Source organism: Simochromis diagramma, unplaced genomic scaffold, assembly GCF_900408965.1.
Source record: "Simochromis diagramma unplaced genomic scaffold, fSimDia1.1 OVJJ01000333.1, whole genome shotgun sequence".
Lineage (NCBI taxonomy): Eukaryota > Metazoa > Chordata > Actinopteri > Cichliformes > Cichlidae > Simochromis > Simochromis diagramma.
Window position 1 is genome coordinate 2318452 of NW_024386765.1, and position 27674 is coordinate 2346125.

Below are 27674 nucleotides of genomic sequence, written 5' to 3' on the forward strand. Positions count from 1 at the left end.
GTTCAGGTTCAACTCAATAACTGCGAGGTATCCAGGTCCTGTGTCTTCAAAACAAGCCCAAATCATCACCACTCCACCACTGTGCCTGACACTCGGTTTGAGGTGTTTGTGCTGATATGCTGTGTTTGGTTTTTTTCAAATATGCCGCTGTGCATTATAGCCAGACATCTCCACTTTGGTTTCATCTGTCTGTTTGTTCAGATGAAAGTTTGCAAACCTAAGCTGTGTTATTTTTAGGGAAGATGCTTTCTCCTTGCAACCCTACCAAACAAGCCATACTTGTTCAGTTTTCTTCTAATTGTGCTTTTATGAACTTTAACCGTTGCTAACTGAGGTTTGTAGAGTCTGAGATGTAGCTCCTGGTTTTTTTTTGGGGGGGGGGGGGGGGGGGGGTTAAGTTTTTCTGAGTATTGGACGGTCTGACCTTGGAGTGAATTTGCTAGAACAGCCACTCTTAGGAAGACTGTGGCATTATGTTGATACACAGCTGAAAGCTCTGGTTTTATAGAGGCGCTCACACTTGCTGATGCAAGCGCCTCTATAAACATGCACATGGCTGCTACTCAGCCTTTTAATTCCTAAAAGGAATTAAAAGTAGTAAGTGTGTACTTAGTTAAACACACACTGCATCTGCGTTTTGGCTTAATATTTTTTAAATAAATAATGATACACAGTAATATGTCATGTTTTGTAGTCAATCTGACGTTGTATTGTACCTAATCTTCCTGCTAAGGACCAGATGTCCTGACACATAAAACCTCATAACCTTATTCAAGAGGATGAATTGCTTATTTGGAAACTAAATGGAACTTTGCCATCATCAAAGTTATTATTTCCACTTGTGTTTTTGCTGATATTAAAGGGCAAAACATTTCATGAGATCAGGGTATTTCTACTAATGTGTAAGATCACTCGTCCATAACACCTTTAACCTTTGTATCCTCCAGTATGTGATGTTTTTTTAAACAATGCTGATTTAAGCCATAGACTGTATATAAAAGATGGATGTAGCTACTGTGATGTTTAAAAATATATAAAAGAAGAAAAGAAGAACTACCACATTTGAATAAAAGGGCAGAGTTTGCAGTGTTACCAGCTAATACTAATGGTAGATCTGGTGACGTCCCATTTACACCCTGTGCAGAAGAAATCAGCTACAGAGACGTCGGCTGCATTTTGTTCTCATTGTCACTCATTGGCCAAGAACTTGGGACAGACAAGCTGCTAGCCAATGAGTGTTCCCTTGAAAATCATCCTTTATAAAATGTAGAATGACCAAAATGTAAAAAGTAGATTTAATGTTTTATTCATTAAGATCTGAGACAACAAACTCATCAGGAGAATGTCTACAAAAGTCTGCAACCAGGAAGATCCGTGTTTGACTCACTTTTCAGTGAATCAAAAACATCCATCTTTTATACGTTTTCTATGTTTTCTTGAAGCCTGATGTGGTCATTGCAGGGACTACAGTTGTCCAAAAGGACGAAGAGACTCGTTGTGCCATGACTAATGCTCTAACGCAAAACATTTACATCTCCACAATACAGCACCTAAATAGCTTGGACTAATACAACTGCTAGATTAAAATATCTGACTCTTTGATTACTCTGGATATATAGAAAACAAATAGTTTATCTTTTTTCTTTTTCAGTTAAAAGCATCAGTCTGCGGCAGCTCTACAGGCGGTGGCAGTCAGAGAGCAGTGAAATTAAACTAGAACTAGTTTTTGCACCCTAAAATCAAAACTAGCATAAAAAACTGGTTGACTTGACCTCAGAAGCAACTCATTGCTTGACACTGAGCAGAACATTAGCTCAAACTGAGTAAAGACGTGTTTGCCATTAAGGAGCTAAAATGTAAAGCGCTTTACGTTTGAGAAGCACCGCGAGGCATGTTTTTCTTCTCCACCTCTAATGGGCCCGATCCCTGTTTTTTGCTAGGACATTTAGATATAGCATCGAATGTGGCTACTGCAAGTGGACACAAGTTGTTACACTGACCAGCTTTGTTACTTCAAAGGGCCTTAGCGGCATGAACGAACACACACACTCACACACACACGCAGTAAGGGTAGAAGGAGAGATGAGAGATGTAGGTCTTGTCCGACAGCTGAGATATAGCACAAGAGCCCTGGGGAGTTTCAGGGGATTTCCACCGAGGGAATCGGACACGTTGTCTGATTTACTCTAACACTTTGGCTAAACTTATGATAAAAGTTCACAAAGGAAGCAGCATTACTCTGTCATTATCCGTCTCTACACTCATCTGTCTGCTTTTTCCTCCATGTTGTTGTTTTTTTTCATGTGACTGTTGAGGACTGTCGTCTTTCTTAAATAATAATAAATAATAATAATAATACCAAAAAAAAAAGAACAAAAGAATGTCTTTTGACCTAAAAGTGAAGCTAATGGTGCACGAGGAAGAATGAGAGGAGTGGAAGCAAAGCAGCAGGAGAGAGGGGCTGAAAGAAAACACGTTCATTTTTATCTGGCTGCTTCTTCTTTTTTTCACTGAGAGTCAAGGAATGCAACCAGGAATCTGGTGAGAGATAAAGACAGGAAGGTGGATGGTACTGTACTGTACTGTGTGTGTGTTTTCTTATTGTGCAAGTCTGCGTCAGCTGGAGCGCGTACACTCCATAATGTTTCATTCATTAAATTTTAAGTTAAAAAGTGTTGTTTTAGCCACAAACAGGGCAGGATGTATGTAGGGAAGAAGAAACAGGTCTCTTGTGTGCTCTGGGAGGAAACCCCGGTCAAGGTCAGCTAATGTATAGTCTTAGATTTTGCACATATTTCACTTTAAGTCTTTTGGGTCTTTCTACAACTAATGTTTTAAAAAAAAGACTTGTAGATTATTCTCTGTGAGATAATACCACAGCAGAAACTGGACACAAAATGACAAAAAACAACCACAGAGGCCAAATCTTACTGTATCAAAACAGTCACAAGACATTTAAACAGAGAGAAATTTTCAATCTCACACTTTGAGTACAAAATGTTTCACTGACATTTTCTGTTTTATGACTCCAATATTAATACACTTCAAAGAAAAGAAAGAAAAATATAAACAGTTTCTCGATTCATCCAAAGAGAAGTCTAATATATATCAGTTAATTTACATCTTTCCCCCTATGAAAACAGTTCAGTTCCCATGATGAAGAAGTATTATTTACATCTTGACCATAATGTCTCGGCCACAGAGCCAGTGTGACCCGGCAGACATATTTTAAAGCTCGCAGTGCTGAAAACACTGCCAAAGTCCAGCAATATTTACACACCACAGGGACAAGAGACAACTGAGCTCCAAGAAAAAAAAAAGTCACATTAATCAACAACAACAACAAAAAAGTTCAGCTTTTTAAATACAGCCGTAAAGTCATGTTTGTGGCAACGAGATATTTTATGCAGACCAGACAAAACACCAAAAGCTTTCACAGAGCGAGTGCTGCAAAGATGCAAGTTATTCTCTTGATTTGATTCTTTCAATTTAAAAGCAGCTTATTGTTAAAAGGACGATAAAAAAAATCTCTCTCTCTGCATTTAATCCGTCCAATGATAGCAGGTTTTATATGCAAAATGGTAACATGTGCGCCTTCTTAAAGTAGTTTTGCAAAAGAAATATTTACAACAGCTGAAAAGGCGCTAAGCTGTAGGTTTGTAGGCCGCTGACTATAACCTTTGACCTCACTCTGCAGCATTAAACAGTTAAGATCTGGCGTCCTCTGGAACACATCCTGGGCATGGAAATGTAAAATGAAAGATTTGCATACATTTTTAGAACATTTACACCCAATGTTTGCCTGAAATGATATTTTATGCAGGTGGAAACACGTTTTACTTTCAAGCAAAACTATCAGGTGAAGTTTTTTGTTTTTGTTATCTCTTCTTGGTTCTCCTGAAACATGGGTACAGAGAATCTATATAAAACTGATTATGTATGTTATTTACTGTCAACAAATCCCATAAAAAACACCATCATCTGGGGAAGCAGGCTGCACTCAGACATTACTCCTCTGTGTCACAATAATTACGCTACAATAATTAAACATACCAGCATTGCACTGACTAGCATGCACCATAATTAGCGCCCGTTTGGAGAGAGTGCAACACGGGTTATTTTTTTATGGCTACAGTTTACGAACGTCCCCTAAAGGCGTCACAGCCATGAAGTTACTGAGAACAGCTACAAGGATACACTCGCTGAAGGTGTGTGTGTGTGAGTGTGGCAGGTTGGAGCTCCTCCTCCAAAACACAGAAGTCATCTGTGACTGGAAACCATAGAAAATAGAGCTATCTTTGTGAGAAACATTTTAAGACCAACAGTGTGATGAAGGATTTTTATTTTTTTTGCACCGTTCACACTTTTTCTGAGTCCGAGTTTTAGAGGTATAGTTAGAATTAGGGCAAGGGTTTGGTACTTGACTGTGAAGGCTAAACCTGGAGGTAAAAGGGCTTTGGATTAGATTTATGTTAGCCATGTATATGTGGCCTTCCTCTTTAGACACCGAGTGGAGCAGGCAGCAACTTTTAGCTAATATATGAGGCTGAAACATCCAAACAACCTCAAACGTGACACTGCAAATTATCACAGAAAGCAGCTGTCAAGCTATGCGTAGATCGACATACAGAGATTTCTTTATTTTTTAGTAATTTAATTTCATACACTCGCTGCTGAGCCAGATCCTCAGCAGACATCAGTCTGAGAACTACGTATTGCTGTTTGAGAAAAACCTGCTAATACTCAGGTGTTTTAGGAAGTTATTCCACCTTAAAGAAAACATACATGGCCAAATGTTGTGAGTTTGGAGCTCAGAATAACATAGATATATTGCAGAAATGATAATATAGAGAGAGCATGAAAATATGTAGACGTGCTGGTGAAAACAGCGTGTTTGAAGTACTTTGTTTAAGATAAAAAACCTCAGTGGGAAATAACCATTGAGTACTCTACCAGGACTATGACCGGCCAATGTAGCATCTTACCAGATGACATAGCAGTGTACTAACTCTGCACGAGGGTGTTTGGGGAGGTCGCTGCGATTTTCACACATTGCTGATTTTGTTTTTGGATTTTTTTGCATTTCTTGACAGAAGCAAAAACACATGTCAGTAAAAGAAGATTATCATTTCCATCAGCAGTGATTTATATAAGAAGCATGGCACTGTTCTGAGACACCTCCCTATTTCATGCTCACAGGACACAGCAGGTTTTAAGAACGAAGATGAGATGCTTAAGTCAGATACAGCATAAAAGGTGAAGCACAGTTATAGGTATGTTGCAAGTGGAGAGCTTAAATGAGAGAGTCAGCTGAATGGGTAAGGAAGGTATGAGCTGATCTGAGCTTTGAGATCAACTGAACTGATGAACTAAGTAATATACTGCAGTTTCCAAGACTACATCCCCTTTGTCAGAATTCTCCTTGATTTTAGACAGATTTGCATTTCACCTCAGAGTGCAGACTGTGGTGTGTAGCTCGTAAAATTTAAGTCCTAAATGTCCGATTAAGACTCCCACGGAGGCTTTTTTGTTTTGGGCTAAGCAAAATAACATGTTAATATTTTAGTCTTGGAAACGGGCTGCAGAGACACACTCAGATGGACAGCTGGAGCTTGGTGAGGTTCCTCTGGTGCATATTGTGGTGTCGTACCAGCTCGTCGCTTCGGGCAAACTTCTTCTGACAGTTAGGCCACCGGCAGTTAAACGGCTTCTCACCTGAGAGAGAGGTGGGTGGAGGACGGTGAGGCAACGACAGGAGGGGGAGAATTAGCACCAGAGGGATTTAAAATCAGGGATTTCTTCGAATATTTTGCTGCTATATCTCTTCATGCATAGTAGCACCAGTCTATTAACATTATTTTTATTTCATAGGAATTAAAATGAACATTTTCAGCTATAATATACATGTATATAAATATTAAATGGATGAAGAAGAAATGAAAAAATAAAAGTTTACGCACTTGTTTTACCTGTATGAGTCCGTGTGTGTGTCTTAAGGTGGTCAGACCGAGAGAACTTTCTCTGACACGTCTCGCATTGGAACGGTTTTACTCCTAAACACATGTACAGTAAGCATGCACACACATTCAGCACGAGTTCACATAAACACATACGGAAAACACACATTCAACATCACACACACACACACAGAGGGAGATAGAGAAATACAGTAGAGCAAAGGCTTGCAGAGAAGCCATTCCAAAGTTTGGCCAGCATTTAGCAACTTCATCTGAAGTGAGTTCAGTACAGTGCACCAATGAACACAAAACTTTAAAGACGGCACTGTCTTTAAAAATAAACAAAACAAAAACAAAGCTGTCATGCAAAAAGCAGAGGAGAGCGAGAAGAGAGAGAGGGAGAGAGCAAAAGGCCAGGAAGAAATAAAAAATGAAGTCAGACAGCCCGCGGGAGTAAAACCGGTCAAACCTGTGTGCCTCCTCTGGTGTCTTTTAAGCTGGTCAGAGCGCGAAAATCTGCGGCCACAGTCTGTGAACTCACACTGGTAGGGTTTCTCCCCTGGACAGAGACAAGAAAAAGAACACAGAGGATTAATTTAGACATCCTTTCAACTTATTTTATCACATATTCACAGCTGGTCACTCTTGCAGTGATGGAAAAAAGCAGGATCTGTACAGATGAAACCAACAGGCCAGTTTATCAGCCCGTCCAGCTTTGTTTCACATTGTGCAGCAGCTTTGAACCTGATTGTTGCAACGTGATCAGTCATGCAGGAACACCAACACTCATATTACCAAAGATCACTTATAAACATATTTTTCAAAAAAAAATAATACAAGCCAATTAAAACGCGTTGCTCAAAATATGATTTTGCATAGTCGCAGTCACTGTTCAGTCACACTGAATGAATGAGAGGCAGCAGCAAAAGATCCAGGCAGCTGCCTGACATGAAAGCAGAACAACAATATTTAACCACATAAGCAATTAAACAAACAAGCAAATAAACAACAAAAGAAACCAATAAAAGAGTCAATAACTAGATAAATAAAAAAATCAGGATCAGATGAAATTGAGGGAAAAGAATTAAGGAATAAATTTGCTGGTTCTGATCAAACTTTTGACCCGACTACATACAGCATATAAAGATCAACTTGGGCTCTGGGTATTTCCTGAAATCCAACAGACTAAATGAGTAAGTAAGAACACGATTAAAAAAAATGTATTAGTGGGTAATTAACAAAATAATTATTTAAGCTATAAAATGTGTGTGCAAAGGCAACCACAACACAAAAACCAAAGCTTTTAAGAGTTATATCAGGGTAAGTTGTGGACAACATTTTTTTAATACATTTTCAAACACACTTTGTAAAAATAAATAAATAAATAATAATAATGAATAGTATTGAAGAGATTAATGGTCTCATTATGGCTGTTTTATTGTTTATAATAACAAAAAAAGCATATACTCAGAATAACACTGATTATTTTTAACTAGTGCTATTCTGAGAGTATGCACAGTGACATGTTCTAAAGTTTTAGGTAATTTAGAGATTATATGTAAAATCTGAAGGGCTCACATCTGTTAGTGCATGCACGTTTGGCTTTGTTTTTGACTTTTGAGTCATTGAAAATAAAATCATCACAGTGAAAGGTTCTTTTCTGTGCAACAGACCCAACTGAAAATCTCTTTCTCTATATTTCACCAAACAGGAAATATTTCCTGGCAAGAGGAGACACGGAAATCAGAGCCAATGGAAACTTCATTTGAAGAAGTTTGTCCTCCTGAAGCTCAAAAAACTTAAGCGAAGTAGAAAGCCTTTATTGAAGTTAACAGCACTGCTGGGAAATGTGTGCAGAACGCCGCTGCTGTCGGCAGTCATGTGATGAATGTGTCAGCAGAGCGTGCGTCTTCACCTGTGTGTTTGCGGCTGTGCATCTGCAGATGGGAGAGCTTGAAGTAGCGCTTGTTGCATCCTGGGTAGGCGCACATGAACGGGCGCTTCTCGCTGCTTTCTGACCGCACGATGGCTGGAGCGATGCTGGGCACCCGCCGCACGTCCTGCACCCACACACACACACACACACACACACACACACACACACACACACACACTTCTATTTAAAGCTAAACTGCTCAATGCAGAATTAACAAAAACTCTCCCAGGACATCAATAACCGAAGCAAAAAAAAAAATTGCCTGTTTTCTAAATTACATTTAGAAAACAGGCAATTAAATCTGTCCTGCATGTAAATGAGTGCATGAGATCTCCATGTTGGGGTTCATTATGATGAAATGGTCATATATTCATTAGATGGGAATTAACAGTAAAATGACCCCAGGCTGAGTGCAGCCCAAAGGGAGCCGTTAGTCACGCTTTTTAGACCGACCCCCTAACAGTGCCCCCCACTGCATCGCTTACAGCCGGAGGAGAAAACAGGAAAACACACGTGACCAAAGGGACAAATTCAGTGTTTACATTTATTTACACTGCCAGACGTCTTGGCGTTTCATTTCACCTGCTGGTTATTTAATCTACATTGACACGGTAGTACACGCTCTTCATGTTTCCTTTAGCCGTCCGTCTTCTGTTTCCACTTTACACCCCTCCACCTCATTCTTCCCTTTATCACTTTCTCTTTTCTCCCTCTTTCCCTCCACACTGCCTCCCATCTCTCCTCCTCCTCCCCTGTTTGCAGCATCTGCTCTTCATTTCCTCAGCGTTTAGCATAATGACCAGCGATTAAGAGGTCAGCCCTGTTCTAATTAGAACTGTTAACATTAGAGCTGTTAAGAGTCACCTACCGTGCCCATGTGAACATCGAGACAACCATGAGCTGTAAACTGATCAGAATCCACAGTGTGTGACACACAATACAAACTCTTTGCACTGATAGTTTATTATGTGTTAATGTAGGGAGTCCTGATGTGTTTAATATTGGATAAATGCTTTAAAAATATGTATATGGTTAAACATACAGCACTAAATACATTTGTTCGATGAAATCTGACAGCATTTTATGATTCTGCACTGAGATGATGAACATTTAGGATTAAGAATTACAGATCTGATTCTTCATTTTTATTTCGGGTTATATTTTAGTCTCACAACCCTGCATAGCGAGTTACACAGCTAGACAGTTTAAGCTGTCTGTGCAGTGGGTTTATTTACAGCAGTAGCCTCATTAACTTTGGTGAACGTTTTTGCTGTGGCTCAAAGGAGTTACCTGCTTACATTGGGTAGATATTGTTAAATCTTCAGAGATGTAGAGGACATGGCTGATTAAAAGGTAAACTGTCAAGAAAAACATTTATGCAATAGAAGAGCATGAAAAAATACACAAATATCAGCATAAAAAACTATTTTCTTCAAATATTGATAATTAAATATTATTATTCTAGGTGTCTTTCTACCATTTAAGTCATGTATATTACTTTAAAAAATGTAATCTAAAATGACATATCCGTTTAATTAATTTTGACCACACTGGGCCTCCATACGAAATAACCCAGATCTAAGAAGTAACGTGTTTGCTGAAGGTCTGTTTAACTGATTTAATGTGAGACCAACAACAACAACTTTGTGAGACTAAAGTGTTATAGTTAGCTGATCAGAGGCTTCGGTTTTTAACACTCTGTGTAATAATGACTGCAGGCCATGAGGTAATATTAATGAAGAGTGAAATTCCACGGCTGTCATCTGTATTTCCTTTGGCAGTGACTGGGAATTAGTGTAATCCCTGTAATAAAAATATGGAGCAAAGCATCATTTTGCTGCTCAATCTGTTATCTCACTTTTTAGCAGCTCTTAAATTATACTTTAAAAAGGAACAGGAGTGAGATATTGTTTATTCTTTTGTACCGAGCCAGATCTCAGAGAAGGAAAAGGAACAGAGTGAGTAATGAAGCAGGCCCCAGAAAGAAAGATCTCAAAAAGTCCTGTTGTGGACTAAGAGCAGGTCTGGAGAATCTCCTGCTCCCTGTCCTTTAGAGCAGCTGACAGACAATAATTAAAATCTAATGATTTATTAACATGCTGATCCCTGCATGGAAACTGCATCGTTACCCAGCGTAACCCTGAGTGTGTGTTTCTCCACTGCTAATGGATTTGTGGAAAAAGATTCCTCTTGACTTTTAAAGTCGCCTTATAAGAGCCCCTGAATGTGTGTGTGTGTGTGTGTGTGTGTGTGTACGCGCAGGTATTTGTGTGTATGGGTTTGTAAATCTGTGCTCTGCTGCATATCAGTCCTCTTCACGTAGCCTGTTCATTGCATCAGACTCTCCACCACTCATCTTCTTCATTCCACCCATTAGAAAAATACGCTCTGGCTCAATCGTCTGTTTTTGCTCTTCTGTTTATCAAAGTGACCTCAGGTGTTTTTCAGTATCGTCAAGCATGTGGCTACACTCTGATCTTAACACATGACCTCAGGGTGACCTCTTGACAAAGAGTTAGGCGCATGCAGGAGAAGCAGTAATGTGGGTTCCTACCTGTATTCCCCTGAAGACTCCATGTGTGTGTATGCGGTACTGCGTGCTGCAGCTGTATACCATCGGGGTGCTGGGGTCACTGTCATAACTGGCTGCGTGGCTGCAAACACAGATGGAGAAACAGACCGTTTTATTAGCTGCTGCTGTTGTGGTCTCTAAACCCACCAAGTACCAGACGTCTGTGAGACGTGATTTCTGAAGGTCTGTCATGGCCACACGTTTGATCTTAGATATTCGTCTGCATCACACCTCACCAGACAGTTTCCAAAATGCAAATGCAAGTATATTTGGTGTTTTATTGTTCTCTTTGGGAATAAACATCCGTGTCCATGTCATTTACATATGCTTATACATATAACCCTGTTTTCCTGGGGTTTCAGTGCATGGTGTGCTTATTAGCACAAGGATCCAGAAAATCAAAACTTACTGTTCTCAAACAGAGCGGCAGGACAGACAGCGGTTAGTTGCATCCCTGTTGCAAAGGAAGAAAGCTCTGGATTTGGATTTGCTGGTCAAACAAGGACCATGCAGAGGTGCTGGAGAGGAAGAGCGTTCTTTTTAACCAAGTTTAGATGTAAAGAGTCTTTTTAAAGACCGGAGAAGACATCTGACATCGGATAAAGTCATCTTCCAGTCAATTCAATCAGCTCCCAAGTAGCTAAACTGGCTGGCATTGGTACAGTAAACATACTGGTATATGTGGTGTCCGGCAAGGAAGCTGTTTTTTATACAGCCGAGTTAATTTAGAAAGGGCGTTATCGCAGAATGACTCAGATTGTGGCACAGAGTCAAGCGGTGTCTTTGTGGTAAATTAATGCCTATTTTGGACATTTCAAAATAAATGACAGCTTTATTTTTTATTATTAATATAATGCTAATATACCGTATAAGCATAAGGAGCACTGTTTCATTACTCCCGAAAAGTTGGCTCCAAAAATCAAGTGTCCACCGTGCTGCAGTATACCGTGCTACTAAATGACGGTAGAAGCTCAAAACCTCTTCAGAGTGAAGTCAGAGAGTCCAAGATGAATGTGAAGTGTACACACACCAGATTTTAAAAATGCAATAGCACGCAAATCTCTGTGCTGGCTGGTAACATTATTACCCTGTCACTGAGAGCCCATAATACAAAACACAGAGTCCACTGTACTGATGTCACCAGTGGTGATGTATGGGGCTGATTTCCTCGTTTGTGCACAGGCCTCTGCTTTTTGGGGAAAATATTTGGCCAAAAACACAAAGTTTTTGCCTCATACAAAATCAGCTGCACTACATGGAAGTGTCACATCTGAAATGATATAATCAAAGAATATACTTGCAACTAAACTTAACTTAGATGGCAAACACACTTCAGAAAAATGAGCGTATTAAATGCTAAACTATTTCTCTAAAGAGACTATTATTATTATATAAATTAAGATTAACCCATTAACACCTAGCATATCATATTAGATACAAATAGTTTTTGTGAGTTTTTCAGGCTTCTACATCATCAGTGTGTTTTTTCCCCACCAAAAAAATCTAAATAAATTTCACAATATATTTTTAAGTAATAAATTGCAAAAAAAAATGCCATATGTAGCAAATATGACACAAATTAAAACACATATGCAAATGAATATCTAGTTTGTTGTTTTAATTGTCAGAAGATTCAATAAACACTCGATTTTTTTTAACAAAATTGAATTTTCTTGCAGTAATTTCATGGTTCAGGCTTTAAACGGTTAATATTTTACAGTTGATCAAGGAAAATAATCAAGCAGCTGCTACAGAAACTCTTCCAGTCACGTATTTCACATGACTTAAAGGGCAGAACAAAACCTGCTCTGTTTGACACAGCTGCCTCTCATATCTTCTTATGATAACACCCAGAGACACAGAAAGCTCTTGTCTATGAAATGTGTTATATTTCAGTCTGTCTAACCAAACGAGGAGGATGGGAGTTTGCATCCTGTGCCGCTGCAGTGGAAAACGTACACCGTACAGCCGAGTGCGTATAAGGTGCTCTTTGTCTGCCTCGATTATCCCAAAGACAGGAAGACAGTCACTGCAACTGAGTTTACATTGCACTGCAAGCTCCTTTGCTGCTCCTTATTCATTCATCTTTATGTCTATGCGATTAGTAATAGTGGGTGATGTACTTTACATAATGAGAGACCCAAGTCAGTCAGTCCTCTGACAACCACCTCGCTGTGAGGCTGGACAGCTGTGGATGTGACCGCAGACGTTTGTGGCCTATTACATCACACAGACGTAAAACAGAAGGAGATGACATCTGACAATATAAAAGATATAACTGTGTAATGAAGAGTTGTTTGAAAATATGTAGTTCTGTTAAGAGTGTAAAACCAGAAAACACTACGAGGTCCTTCAAAAGGCAAAATAAGACAAGGCTGTCCATTAACTTCATCTTGTCAAAGCTGCTGGGATGGCGAATGTACTTACAAGCTATCCTTTGGTGTTGACCCTTGAAGCATCAGGCTAGGGTATCGGTATCATGTGTGTCAAAACCCGAATACCTTCCTAACTGCCACATGTACTTTTTCAGAGCCCAAATCTAAGTAGCAAGGTGAAGCAAAAACAAAATCCGCGAGTTAAAAATGGAGAACAGAATGCAAAACACAAATGTCCTGGTGGGACAGAAATCATGGATCACAAACCTGCAACTCATGTCATCCTGTCAAGCTCACGAGGCAGACTCTGTAGGGACGGTTACCTCTTGGCAGCAAGAATGTCTCAAATATAAGTTAAATAAAGGATGTCCCATCTTATATATCTGCAGCTAGAGCAACAAACCACGGATGCTAAAGACCTGTAATGTGTCTAATGAGGAGATGCAGGAGGAATCTGAGAAAACAGCGTTATATTTGCTCAAAATATCAAGGTTACAGCAAAAAGACTGAAAGCAGAAAGAAATAATACTGTAACAAATAAAAGGTATATAAAAAATAGTGTTGTTACCCTACAGTGTTTCTGCAGAAAAGAGTCAGAAATGGGCAGACTAGCAGTTTTTGGGCTAATGCAATCTCACCAACCGGTAGCTCCAGCTTCATTCTTTGCAGCACATATCTGTGCAAACTTTTCATGTCAGGAAAAAGAAAACAAATGCATTTCTTGAATAAAACACTCACATTTAAGGCAACTTTCAAACAGGTTATATAGTTATAGCAATAGCTGGTAAGAGCTACAACTTCAGGCACAACTAGTCTTTGAAGTTTGAGCTGTGATGAATTTCAGATTGATCACATTATGAACGATGAGTGACGACGTGCTTCCACATTTCCATACGGAGTTGTTAGTGAGTGTCAGAAACTCCTGCAAGGACTCTTGTTTATAATTTCTAATCACTTTGATCCAAAAAAGTGTTGCAAAGTCTAAAGAGGGTCAGCTATTCAAATTCTTCCTCCTTCGTGGTTGTAGGCTAGTGCACACGCTCATCTGCAGAACCATGAAGGAGGTCTTCCAACACATGCAACCAGCGTGTCGCTCTCAATCAGGTGGGATCTTTGAATGCTGCAGAAAACTTTGAATGCAAAAGACTGAAAACACATCTATGACGGGAACTAATGATTTGCTATGATGTGCTAAAACAATAAAACTGATAATAACACCACACATCAGTGCTTTATGATACTGAGAGAGTGTAATGGCAAATAATCAGAGTTGCTGAACCACATTTGAAATATGTATGAAATCTCATATTTCTACAGAATTTCTCTGGCAGTACTGCAGCTCTTCTCCAGCCTTCACTCTTTCACACTGAGCAAACATCTGATGTGCACTTTATCGTTTTAGTGTTTAGTTTCCAAATCGAAATAATAGGACGGGACCAATCTGTACTTCCTGTCTCAGCTCAGCTCCCCTACACTTCCACTTCCTCAAATCCTGCTCCTCCCCTTCTTTCTGCTTTCCTTTCTCTTCCTCATCATCCTCATCACTCCTCAACCCTTCATTTCTCCTGCTGTCCATCACAGATGCCACAAAGTCAGAGACAGCCCTCTGAAACAGTAAAAATCACTCAGCTAGCATGAAGCCACAGGCAAAATGAAATATTTTCTATTTCAAAAGTTTATTTAAGTGAATAAAACCACATTAATACCGGCTTTAAAGAGCCTCGGCCCACCACACATACACACCCACACTGCTCTCACGAAACAGCAGTACCACACAGTACCACACCTTTATGCATATACAAATCTCTATTACACACACACACATTCATCTGTTAACCAAGATGAATGCCTCTTGGCTCGGAGCAGAAAGCTATTTGTGAGTCGACACAGATGCTGACCAGCAGTAAGCTATGCAGGTCACAGTGACATACAGCACAGCGCATGCTTTTCGGTGCTTTTAAGATCGTCTGAACAATGCTGACACTTCAGTGATTATTTCTGCATGGTTTCTAATTGGTGTCTGGCAGACAGGAATATAAGAAGCCGTGGGAAAATGTGATAGATACTCGACCCAGGATGAGAACAAAGACAAGAGCTGGCGCCAAAACCCCACTGGTTTTACAACTTTGCAAAAATTATCAGCATGTAAAATTTAGGAGCAAACATTTGTTAATATAGACGTCTTTCACTATATCCGTACTTTGACATTAACAGTATTTCTATTAATTATCTTTTTGGCTGGTAAACCGCACTGAAAACACTTCTAAGGCATTCTTAAGTTACACTGCTTTCAAAAACTTAATTTAAATCAATTGAATTTTATTTATATAACACCAAATCACAACAACAGTTGCTTCAAGGTCTTTGTACTGTAAGTTAAAGACCCTACAATAATAAATTGATCTATATTTATTGTTCCTACATCCTTTTAGGAATTAAAACCCATGTTTGACCTTTAAAGCTATGCTTGTGTTTTGTTTCAAGGTTCTGTAAGATTATTCTCATTTATCAAACACTCAGTGGCTGTAAAGTTTATCACAGTGCACTAGCATGAGCGAGTCAAAAAACAGAGCAGTTGCAATAAAAAGTACCCATTACAGTATGCTGAGCATGGCTGTCAGTGAAGCAAACTAATAAATGGTGGAATGGCTTTAAACAGACATGTGCCTAAACATCTGTGTGTAACCACCTAAAACAGATCTAACCTCTAAACAACAATCAGCCAACAATCATCTTCTCTAAATATCCATCCATTCTCTTCTGCTTATCAGGGTCGCAGGGGGGGGGCTACCACAGGGTAACATCTGTATTAATGTCAAGGCAACAATGCTTTTGAATATTTTGATCTGCAACACAGACAACCCCCACTGAAAAAGAGCACCAGTCTGAAGTACAGTGATCAGATCAATGGTTGCTGAGTTAGGCAAAGGACAGACGGCGATCATTTGACTAATAAGTGATATGAGATGATCAATGTTGCTCACCGGCTTTAATGCTGTGGCTGATCAGTGGTTTAAATGAATGTTCTTACCTGCTCAGTAGTAGATGCACTTCCATTTGGAACAATACTTCTAGTACTATAAGTTATAGTATAACAAAAAGTAACTATTCCTGCTATTTATATTAGTAATAACAAAGGCAAAGTCCTGACAGAAGCACGTCTTGCCATTCTGCTGTCATACTGATAAAACCTCCGGGCACTGGGACCTGACAGCAGCATGAACAGAATCACCAGTTAAATTTGAAAACTGCTTAAAAATTTGATAGCAAATCCTATTTAATGGCACATCTCGCTTTTATAATGTCTCTGGTAACAGGAAGAATAGATGTAGCATTTGAATTAAGTAAGGCTGGTGTATGTTGCAGGAACTTATGCTATTTAAACAAACGTCCTACAAAACTGGCGTCCTTCTAAATCACAGAGAAAGTGGTTGCTGGGTTGTTTACATGCTAAGATAAAAGCAAATGAGCACATGAGTTTGAACCCAGTGTCTTGCCGTCCATGCAGCAGTACCTCAAACCTTAAACACCAAATTGAAGCGTGTGTTTTACTGGCTTGTTCAAACTCTACATCACAGCGACGCAGCAGGTGGGAAAGACTAAAGATGTTCTTTCAGCACTGAAAACTGCCGCTGCTGTTCCAAAAATAATGAGTCTGCTCACTCTCTTCGACCTAATCTTCCCTTCACATGACCCACTGTCCTATTCAGCCCAAACCTGACAGACTCCTGCTGCTTAAAGAGAGCGATGGATGAGTTCCTACCTCTTTATGGTGGATGCCAGTGTATTGACAGGGTTCCATGCCACACACTCCAACTGAGAGGTCATTTGATATAAATTTTCACCGCTGTGGAGGAAAGACAAAATGTAGAAGAAAAGCTCATGAGCTGTGCAGTGGACTGTCAAGCACCAGGACACGGTTGGGTGTATGTGTGTGTGTGTATTCACTCGCTTTTGTCGTCCGCTGTAGAAGCACGCTAATGAAAAATGCCAACACACACAAACACCCACACAGTCACAGGTGGAGTTGAGATTAAAAAATGTTCCTCAGACACCAAGAGAGCCAAATTATCTCATTACGGCCATCTTTCATTAAACACGGCAGACTCGAGAATCATTATTCAGAGCTGCCATGGGTTTAAATACCTCACGTGCACACACACACACACACACAATGGATTTATAGCTCTCACCCCTAACACCACAGTCCCTCTATTACACCACCTGCAGGCACATAGCAGTGTGGATGGGGTAGATGTGGTGCCTGGTACCCTGCTCGTTACACAGCTATTATTTTACAGTACAACAGGGGCACACGGCCAGCTGGGCCAAATGGTATATCTGCTGAAATACTGCTGGGATGGAGGCTCAGAGCAAGATTTAAAGCAGCTATCCATGACATTTTCAAATAAATATGTGTCTGCTTTTCTTCTCTCACTGGATCCATTGCTGACCATCTATTTTATGACCATTATCGGTCCCCTCCCCCTTTTTTTTGTTGCTGCCGTAACACCCAGCGTGTGTTACAGCAGGTGTTTCCTGGAAAAACCCTCCACTTCACAGTTAACCTACAAAAGAATTTATCTTTTCTTCAGAATAAACAAACGGAGAATTTATCTCAAGAAGTGCCACAGAGGATCAAAAACAGCACAATTACCAAATATCTATGATTTTGATAATAACTATGTAGGCAGGCTTTTTGGATAGGGATGTACAAATCCAACTTTTTCCCACTTCCGACACAATACAGACACTTTGGCTGATTTGTCTGCTGACACCAAAGGCTAAAATAATAAACTGAAGTGACTGGGAATCTACGTTTTATGTTGAAAAGTAGAAAACAAATGCATCCAAGAAGATAAAATGATCTGAAGCGGTAAAATAATAAATGTGATCGCAGTTTGAACAACATAGAACTGAACTGTTGAAACGTTGCCTCCATCTCAGTGAAGTGGATGTCAGTGGAACTCAGCATGAAGCACTCAACAAAACATCCACTCATGCTGTCAACAATGGCAGTAATGCATAATCAAGCCTCTTTAACCATCATAACTAATAGTCAAACCTGGACAATAAAAACCTAACAGCAACTTTAAAAGCATCCATTCATCCCACTAATAATCATAATCATATCGGCTTATCAGTGCAACAAATCTGCCTAATGAGACATTGTATTGCAAAAAGCTATACAGATACAAATTGCCATAAACATTTAAGTAACGAGTGCAAAAGGAGCTTGTATTTCAAAGGTGTCAGAAGGAGGGGATTTCCAGACATATCTGAAAATGGTTCAGACAAACTGTGAATCGTGCTTCGGTGAGATGAAAAAACAAAATCTGCCAGAGCAAACCGAATAACTGAATATGCAAAGAGTGGCCCACTACCACCCCCTCCACATGCACTGACTCCGTGTGAGAAGTCAAATGACTCCTGAGGACACAAAAGTTTGGAATTCTATGCAAATTGCCAAATTTCCTGTATGTCCAAGAAGAGCCTGAGCATTTGTTTGCAGCTCAAAGATTACAGCAACTGTTCATAACATGGTGTGCGATTTCATACACCTCGTACTCTTTTTTACTTTGATAAAAACCAGAGTGCCCCCCTGTCTGTATGCATTAATAAGGCCCGTGTTTTTATTTCATGTTGTTCCAGCAGCCTGCAGAGTAAATACAGGCCTGTTGGTACCAGGCTGTGAGATTAGACCACTGACTCATATGAGCCTTCCCAGCTATGAGAGAGCGTTCGAGTGGATATCAGTTATGTTTATGATTAAGACGTCCCTCACAGGGAGATTCTGAGGACAGCCTATGACCATACGTCTCTCTCTCACACAACTTTCCCTGCTGTGATATTCACAGAGAATTTATTACGTTGGTCCATCGATGGGGAACACTGAAGCAATGGCATGTGAAGAATGTTATATTTAGAAATCAGAACAAGAAAAACTTTAGCGAGCACACAGCCAGGAGACATACCTACTAAAAATGGTTCATGTATTAACCTCAGAGGAAGCTTATTGCCGCTAGATTTAAATGCATCTGTAAAAGAGCTGCACAGGTAGCTCTGTGTGGTGAAGGCTTGTGGAATATTTACATTAACATCCATTTTTTTGTGTTGTTTTTCTGTACTAATCCGACTTACAATAATTGCAGTAAATTATCAGGTACAAAATGGGCACAATGGCTACATTTTTAAGAAACTAGGCAATATTTTTATTTCTGGAATGTGGGTGGAGTGAGGGAGTAAAGGATGGGATTAAAGGTTAAGTTTGGGTGTGGCTGAAGGTGAAATACTTGTTGGTGGAGGAGCAGACTCACTATATGTACATGCAGAAAATTGCACACTTGGTATGTAAAAACATACCAAATAGAGTACTGATATTGGACAGAAAATTTCTAATCTTAGAATTCAGATATTTTCAGTCCCATTGCCACAGCTGTATAAAATCAAACACCTGGCCACGCAGTCAGCCAAACAACTGTGAATGAATGGGTCGTTCTAAAGAGCTCACTGAATTCAAGTGTGGTACTGAAATAGGAAGTGAGCGTAGCAGCAAGTCAGTTTATGAAGTTTCTTCCCCCTAAATATTATAAGTATTACTGCAAAGTGAAGCGTTTAGCGACCACGGGAACAGCAGTCAACGTTACAGGGTGCGGTCACCGAGCGCTGAGGTGCTCAAACCTCCTCTGGCATTGACATCAGTACAAACACTGCGCACCAGGAGCTTCATGGCAGCAGCCACAGTAAAGTGTAGGTGGCCCAGTGTTTTTATCCATATAGTTGAAGACAAAGTCTCTAAACTCAGAATGTGCTCATGCTTTATCACGACATGTTGGCAGCACGTTTCTCATTTTCCATCTTCACCACTATAACCAAGATAATCATGGAAGAGCTTGATTTTTTCCCCAGCTGTTAAGTTTGTTATTTTCTGTCTTTGCTTGGAACATAAGAGCAAGTTTCAACCAATATTCACTTAGACTCAACTGAGTCAGGAGAAGCTACAGAACATTATTACTGACACCCATAAATAACAGGGGGGGAAAAAGCTTTTTTTCTCTTGGTACTTTTGTCAAATTGATTATAGGTGTGACCACAGTCACCATGGCTATCACAAATACAAAACTTCCAAGTCAAACTACAGTGTGCTGAGACCTGTCAGGGTCCCACAAGGAACTACTGGGTAAAAAAGTCACTGCACCAGTCATGTTTTGGACGTCACACTGGACAGCTCATCTAATCTAAAGTGAAAAGCGAGTCTTGCGCACTGTTGCTAAAAAGTCCTTTCATTAAATGCTGCAAAGCCCACTAGGAAAGCAATGAAAGAAGGTAAACTGCCCATCAACTATCGGTGGAGTTTCATGACAAGAAAACAGGCTTATAGCTTCGGTTCGTCTCAGCGGCTTGTTGAGTGGAAATATTTCTAGTGTTCCAGTCATTCATCTACTGCAGCAAATCACTGCTTTTGGAAAATGGCTTAATGTGATTTAACCTTATGTGAAGCAGGCTGCTGTCAGTGAAGACATTTCCTTTATTTTCTTCATTTTCGTTTTTATTGGATGGAAACAAACAGTTTTAACTTAAATGTAAGCGCTGTATCAACACGAGCTGATTCATATCATAAAGATTAATGTAGATCACTCTGCAAGGCATTATAAAAGCACAAAGCCCTGCGCTGTTTGAATCAAAAACTCCCGCTAATGTTGCAAAATGATGTCAGAACAGTCGCAAGTTTAGAACCAGAGGATCTTACGAAAGACTCAGTGTGGAAGAAGCTCAGCCTTTTCGCGTCTTGCCACAATGTAACTGCACTTAATGACGAATTCTGCTTGGACGTCATCTGTCCTTCAGAGGAAACACCAGAGTGTCTCACAGCAATTAAAACCCCAGAAAGGTAGACAGTAAATCACTGACAATTATCCTCACAGAATAAACATAAAGGACTTTCTTTATTTTAAACAATCAGTAAATCAGCCCATGCTTTCCTTCTGAACGTCCTAACACCGTTACTTGATATTGTTCAGTTGCATTAAAAGGGGACTAATCTACACACAAAGTCACGACGATACATACACTGAGGATTTTCACATCACTTGAGGAATACTTAAATACTCTAATGGGTGCACAAAAACTGAAACAACCAAGAAGCTGCTAAAGGAAGCAGAACAAAAGCAAAGAAGGAAACTGCAATGGCAGGCAGACCTGTCCTGAAGGTGAACATCCTGTTAAGAACTGCATCCTGCTACCTTTCACTGAATTTAGTGCAACACAAAAACAATCAACAATGGTTTCTGAAGTATTTCCAGATTTAATTGCTGCTGATAGTTTGGTGTAAAAATAGATTTGATGATTTTGGTGGGTGCGCACTGCAGTGCATGAGGCATGTGAGTGTTACCTGTTGTAAGGGTTCCTCAGAAGCAGAGCCTGGCTGCTCGTACAGCTATCTGAAGGTGTGTGACACCCATAGACAGGAGGAGGTACAGGATACTGCTGCTCACCTATAATGCCCACACAGATACACAATACAGTATATAATGTGGGTAGTTATACATTAAAAAAAATATGGCTTTTGCAACAACAAAAAAGACATAATGTGAAGGTTAAATTCCTCAGCAGTGTTTCTTTTGTGGTCTCTCTTTTCCCCCAGATTTCTTCAAATGTTAAGATCTTTCTCTCTCTGCCAACGGCTCCCTTGACATTTCTGAAAAATCCCTCTCTCCACTCTAATTCCCGGCGTAATCTTTGCTGTAAAAATCATCGAAAATTTACAGCTCCGGGTCCACAAAACACCCCTATTTAAATATTTACAAATACCATACAGAGGGGAGGGATTAAAGACAGAAGTGGGTGGATGAAAGGGGTTTGTCAGTCAGGATGTGGCTGATTTATACCTCCAACATGCAAGGTCAGGGCCGAGGGACCAGAATAGGGGACAAGACACTCCCTAGGTGAGGGCCTTTGGGCTGCCATACACACAGCTGTGCACTCACACAGAATTAAAACGCACTGAAACGTCTATTTTTGTTCCAACTGGCAGAGACTCTGATGCATTGTTGTTTTGAGAAAGATGGAAAAATAATGCATTTTTGGATCTGCACAAATGTTATCTGAGCAGTTGTCCTACAAAGGCAAAAGACCTGCAGCAACTATATAACTATGTGCTTTGGTATAAGCTTGCAACAAAACTATTTGTAAAAATTATAATTGTGTATTAATAAAAAAAAAAAACAGCAAGTGTAACAACTATGAGTCATTCAATTTTCCCTTGCAATTCCCTGCAAACGGAGATATATATGTGTGTGTATATATATATAAGTCTGTTTATTTCAGAAGACTAAAAGACACCAAAACAAACAAAAAACTTTTTTACCATTTGAGCACATATATTAATATGGGGGGGTTTAGAAAACCTAAAAGGTTTTTAAATATTTTAACTATAAATAGTTAGAATAAAATTAACTTACTTAAGCAAAACAAAAAATTTTGATTAATGAATCTCAGGAAGAAAACTCCTGTTTACATGCTGAGACATTTATCAGGAGAGACTGAATTCACAGGGCGCGTCGGCACGCCGAAAGCCACACTCGCACATACCCATCGTGTTCTGCTGAGTTAAAGCGTCTTCATGTTTGAAGGAGTGGTTGGAGAACTGCGAGCTGTGGTGTGTAGGAGTGTGACCGTAATTACCGGCTCCATCGAATGCAACTGCGCTGTAACCTGCAACATAGAAAGAAAAATAAATACATAAAAACAGGCGGAAATCCATAACAGTGAAACACGATGACATGAAACTAAATACAACAGCATAGCTGCATTTGTGAATCTGGTAATAAAGGTAAAGTAACCAAAGAGCCGCGTGCAGAACAAACGACTTATAATAAACTCATAAGATTATCACAACAAGGCCTTCATGATTAAAAACAAGAATTTTCTATATTAAAAAATTTCCTTTTTCTTGTTTTTGCAATGAAGAAATAAGATTAATAAAAAATCCTCATAAATGACCATTTCAGCATATATCCTGCTACAAGCTAAATGAATATAGACTAAAAAATGCCACCAAAAGGTGAACGAAACGGTGATCATACATGATGCTCATTTTCATGAACATCAACGCTGATACTTTTATTATTGACAGTCTTGCAGCACAGATCACTAAAAGAGGAAAAGATCAGGGTAACATTTATGATGAAGACCATCAAAGTCAGCCAAAGTCATGAAATGTGAAGCACCGGGCAGAGATGTTCACGCATCAGTGTAAGGCGAGAGAAAAGTTTGCTTTGCACACATACGTTAAAAAGCAGTACAGACTCATTGCAAACATCCTACTTTGAGATTTTGAGATTCAGTAATATAATTATGTCAATTATTATTTATTCATTTTTTCCACTTTTTAGGACGTTGCAGGCCAGACTATGATCTAGAGGACCAGCTCGGGTACTTGGGTTGTATTTATGTATTTTCTCTGCTTTAAAAGATGAAAATAAATCACTCAAGTTATGATAAAACCAGTGAAAAAAGGAGGTGAAGAAGATTTTCTGGGTTTTTCTTTGTTTCTACACATAAAACATGAGACATGTTAAATGTTACACCTTAAGCTTCCCTTACTCATTTTTTTTATAAAGTTACAGAAAATTTGAATTAGCCTCATTTATGACTTTATTCTGCATTCGATTCTTTACGCAGCCTTAATCTTATTTTCACCACTGGCATAATATGCACACAGTTAAACTGCGAGTTCAGTTTGAATAAATTTAGTTTTATTAAAAACAAAAACAAAGAAACACTCAAACACGCCCACTTCTGTTGAGAGAGATCCGTGCCCGACACCCCAGACTAGACCTGACTCATGACTTAGACTGGCCTAAAGGGCACGACACACTGCCATAAATCACCCATGCACGCACGCACACACACTTTATCTCTCACATGCACGCCTCATTAATTAAAATACAGCACTTTCACCGACTTTACCCTGTAAATCGGTGCTTGAGAGGAGAGGCGGAGGGGGACGAGAAAAAAACTCATTAAACATCTCCATTTGTCTTCTTCCCTGTCTGAGTTTTCTCTCTCTGCATATGTTTGAGCGTGTGTGTGTTCATCCATGTATTGGGACATTTTTGTTGCCTCCTTGAAGTCTAGCACTGAGGTGAGAAGAGATGAGGTCAGCTGGAAAACTCTGGAAATACCCCATATTGTCTTCTTCTTTTTTAATACTCAGAGTTGTAAATAAATCTTCAAATGGATGATTGTGGAAATCAGCTTTACATATTAGGTGATCGTCAGTATGTATTTATGTGTTATCTAAAGGTTAAATATATGGCAATAAGTACAATAAAAGTTGTGCTGTAAAGTTGAAGTATTTTGGTAAAATTTATTTTACTTTTTGTTTGTTTTGTTGTTCAAATCACACAAAAACGTCAGAACATGACAGAAAAACAGAAAAGCGCTGTGTGTGAGTGTGTGTGATGGTCCCTGTGTGACCCCACTGTGCTATCACGCTCTACTGTGTGACCCGAGTCCTGCTGTTGGTTTGTTTGTCTGTGCTCGTCCAGCCACAGCGGGGAGCAGATAAAAACAGGTTAGAGGTCGGCTTGGCGCTTTGATTGCTGTGTTATTCCTAAACGATCTGCTTGATAAGCACGTTATTACTAATTAATCAGTTGGGTAATCACTAACAGATGAATTTTTCTGCCTGAAATGAACATTTACAAAAACAAAAGTTTAGGGTGTGATACTCAGAAGGTATGAATCCCACTGTTGACTTTGGACACGCTTCAGCTCATTGTTAATTACTGAACTCTAGTCTGGTTAAAATGACGGATTTTACTGGTTAAATGAGATGATGCACAAAGCGTGGTTCAGGTGAACATAATTCACAGAAAAATTCACAGAAAAAAATGAAACTTTATATAATTTACATGCGAACGTGAAAATAATAATGGAAAAATGTTTAAAGATGTTAACAGAAAAGTGTTTTTGTTCTCCGAATAAAACACAAATTGAAATTAAATCTAAACAACCACGACTAAGCTGAGATGTGAAAAACCCTTGACTCCAATGGCAGAAATTACGAATTCGAACTAACTCGGTGGCGTATTTAATTATAAGTGGATCGTGCTGATGCACGTTGCTGTAGTCATGCATTTATTACATATTAAGCAGATGTTTAAAGAATTATAAATTGCCAAATCTTTGACATTTTTTAGAGCAAAATACTGTTGTGCTTGACAATCGGATTTTGTAAATGAATTAAAACATTTCAGACAAAATTTTATTTACCTTAAAAAGTATGAAACGGTAATTTTACATAAAATTTCATATGAAGCACTGCACCTGGAATTATGATATTTTCAGAGCTATATTATGAGTAACACATGACATGTTATTTTATATAAAAAGTAAACCTTCCAAAAATTAATTTATAAGGGCGTCAGACACAAAAGAAAAGAATGATCATAATTACTGTAACCCTATTTAAAAAATTCAGTGACTGCGATTAAAAGCAAGATCAGATCCAAAGAAGTTCATGGATGTGATCTTTTAATGGGCCGTTTGCACAGGACACACATCTGTGGCTTAAACATTAATGCCTACAGCTCGAATGCTTTTAACGCCACCTTTTCAGAAACAAACAGGAGTCTTGTGTAAGAGTACTAGCTGGATCGCCTTTCTACAACTTGTGTGTGCTTTTAAGAAGATGTCAATGTTTGTAATGTGCTTGGTCGTATCAGGCCGAGCCAAGATTTCGAGCCAGAGAAGGAACACGTCAGCTGGTTTAAACCACATGAAATCATTTTTGGTGATGTACTAATGACCGACAGATTTGTCAGTGAACTTCAGATGCATATACAGGGGGTAAAATTTGTAAAAGAAAATGTGCTAAGTTATAGAAAAGTGACCTTCACCTTCTGAAGCACCTTCTGCAGAAAGTAGAAAAGATTTATGTTGAATTGAATGATAAAAAAAAATGATACCAAGACTTCAAGCTGCATCTGTCAAAAGTTCTTGTGAAAGAATTGACAGTTAAATTGGTGATGTTCTAACACCCAGACTCATACCCTACCTGTCTGGTTGCGGGCCGCCTGCTGCGTGTCCATGCAGTTGGTCAGGTATGGCGGATTGCTGAACATCCTGCTGGGGGGCTGGTGGTGGTGCGGGGCGGCCACGGGTGGCGGTTGGCTCGGGGCCGGCGGAGGAGGTGGTGCCCCGAACGCCGCACCGTACCTGCAGGCCCCAGTCCCCGTGAACTGCCCCGAGAAGTGGACGGTAAAAGCACTGAGGCAATGGGGATCTGCATCGTGGTGGTGGGGGTCACCAGCGGCCCCCCAGCTGGGCTCCTGTTTGATGAAGGAGTGCGCCCCCAGGGAAGAGTGGGGAGCAGCCAGAGAGGTGTAAGGGGAGGGGGCGGTGTGGAAGTCCAGGACAGGAGCCCACTGAGGGGCCGTGCTGACGGGAAGGGCCGGGCAGCCAGGGCTGGGGCCCGCCGGGACCGGGGGCAGCAGGGAGTTTAGGTCGCGTACATCTGAACCCATCGCGGTCCAGGGGAGAGAACTGGGATAAAGGAAGGCTATTTTTAAATTCGATCCGTCTCCCTGTGTCCACCTTCTTAATCCTTGGGAGTCTTTCAGTCACTTTAAGGAGTACGTCTTCTTTTTCTCAGCTCTTCTCTGAATCAGTCGTCTACGACATCACACACAGGCGCTCTGGAAAATCATCAAGTCTGACAGAAGTACAGAAGTTCATGGCGACACAGCACAGTCTCTGCAGCCAAGTTTCTCAGCAAAAGAAGAAGAAAAAAGAAGAAAAAAAACCAGACAGATTGATCAGTGGTGATCTTCAGTTTTCGTCCACAACAGCAGAAAGCAAGTTTTGGCTCGGAGAGATGGGGTCCATTCAAGAAGGAGCTCAGAGCTTTCTCTGTGAATGGAGAAAGAGGAGTGAGGAGGAGTGAGGAGGAGTAGCCCTCTTTTCCCTCCACTCTCTGAGCTTGTGCATGTGTCTGTGTGTGTGTGAGAGGAGGGTGGAGGGGGTGGAGTCAGGAGGTGATGAGGGAAAGCACCCTCTGACTTCATTCATCTACTGAACAGTCACTCTGATGCAAACAAATAAAGCCAAACTTTGACCTCAGTCACACAAAAATAAAATTTTAACCACGTGCTTTTCCTGTATTTAAAAAATCTGGGAACAAAAATCTTCAACAAGCATAATTTTCTAACTATTTGTTGAAAGACAATAGGCCAAACTATAAGTCTATTTTATTGCTGACAGGCCGATACAGTAGCTATTTTGAATGCATTTAATCAAGCAGCATTAAAATGGATTTTATTCTGAAGACGACTTAAATATTTCGTAAAGAATAAACTCACCTGTGACAAAGGAGGCCCGGCCCGGAGTCCGCTTTAAATAGAAACGAATCAACCTTCCTCCTCCAGACTGAAAATAAACGCAGCATTTTACACGGATTAAAATTATTAGACAATATTAAATTATTATAACATCTAATTTATCTAATTTTTGTTGTTGTGTTTAAGTACAAACCGGGGCGGGGTTACGGTCTAATTTAAACGGTTGCGCACGAACGCCCCGCGCGCCAATAAATCATGTCTGACTGCAGCTTTTAAGGCCCGCTGCTGTATTTATCTACGTTTTCCTATTTTATTTACTCTGTTTTCTTAATTGTATTCGTTGAAAAGCTGTCGACATATTAAAATCACACGAACACTAAAATAATAAGAACTGTGACGCCTCAGGTTTTCAGCCGAAAGGCCAGAAAAAGGGAAATCATCACTGAGAAATGAATAAATACATAATTAAATGAACGGAGACGCGCGTGT

General features: G+C 39.8%; 1 protein-coding gene across 7 annotated transcripts; it reads right to left on the reverse strand.

Moving 5' to 3' along the window:
- Positions 1 to 384: 384 nt before the first annotated feature.
- Positions 385 to 27038, reverse strand: wt1a (WT1 transcription factor a). Of its 7 annotated transcripts, none has more exons than XM_040035732.1 (9): positions 25904 to 27032; positions 22432 to 22554; positions 21233 to 21335; positions 16604 to 16687; positions 10448 to 10547; positions 7873 to 8017; positions 6427 to 6516; positions 5970 to 6053; positions 385 to 5715 (listed from the first exon to the last, which is right to left on the reverse strand). In XM_040035732.1, the coding sequence occupies exons 1-9, from the start codon at positions 26370 to 26372 to the stop codon at positions 5594 to 5596; spliced, it is 1320 nt and encodes a 439-aa protein (XP_039891666.1). In that variant the 5' UTR covers positions 26373 to 27032; the 3' UTR covers positions 385 to 5593. The 7 variants fall into 7 exon arrangements, 4 of the variants coding, with proteins under 4 accessions (XP_039891666.1, XP_039891656.1, XP_039891680.1 ...); XM_040035722.1 differs by having other exon boundaries at positions 5961 to 6053; positions 25904 to 27027; XM_040035746.1 differs by lacking the exon at positions 16604 to 16687 and having other exon boundaries at positions 25904 to 27019.
- Positions 27039 to 27674: the final 636 nt, after the last annotated feature.

Coding starts and splice junctions, on each gene's coding strand:
- wt1a (XM_040035722.1), bottom strand. CDS start 26,372: ATGGGTTCAGATGTACGCGACCTAAACTCCCTGCTGCCCCCGGTCCCG. Junction 21,336..22,431: donor AACTCAGCAGAACACGATGG/GTATGTGCGAGT, acceptor TGGGCATTATAG/GTGAGCAGCAGTATCCTGTA. Junction 16,688..21,232: donor CTGAGGAACCCTTACAACAG/GTAACACTCACA, acceptor TTTCCTCCACAG/CGGTGAAAATTTATATCAAA.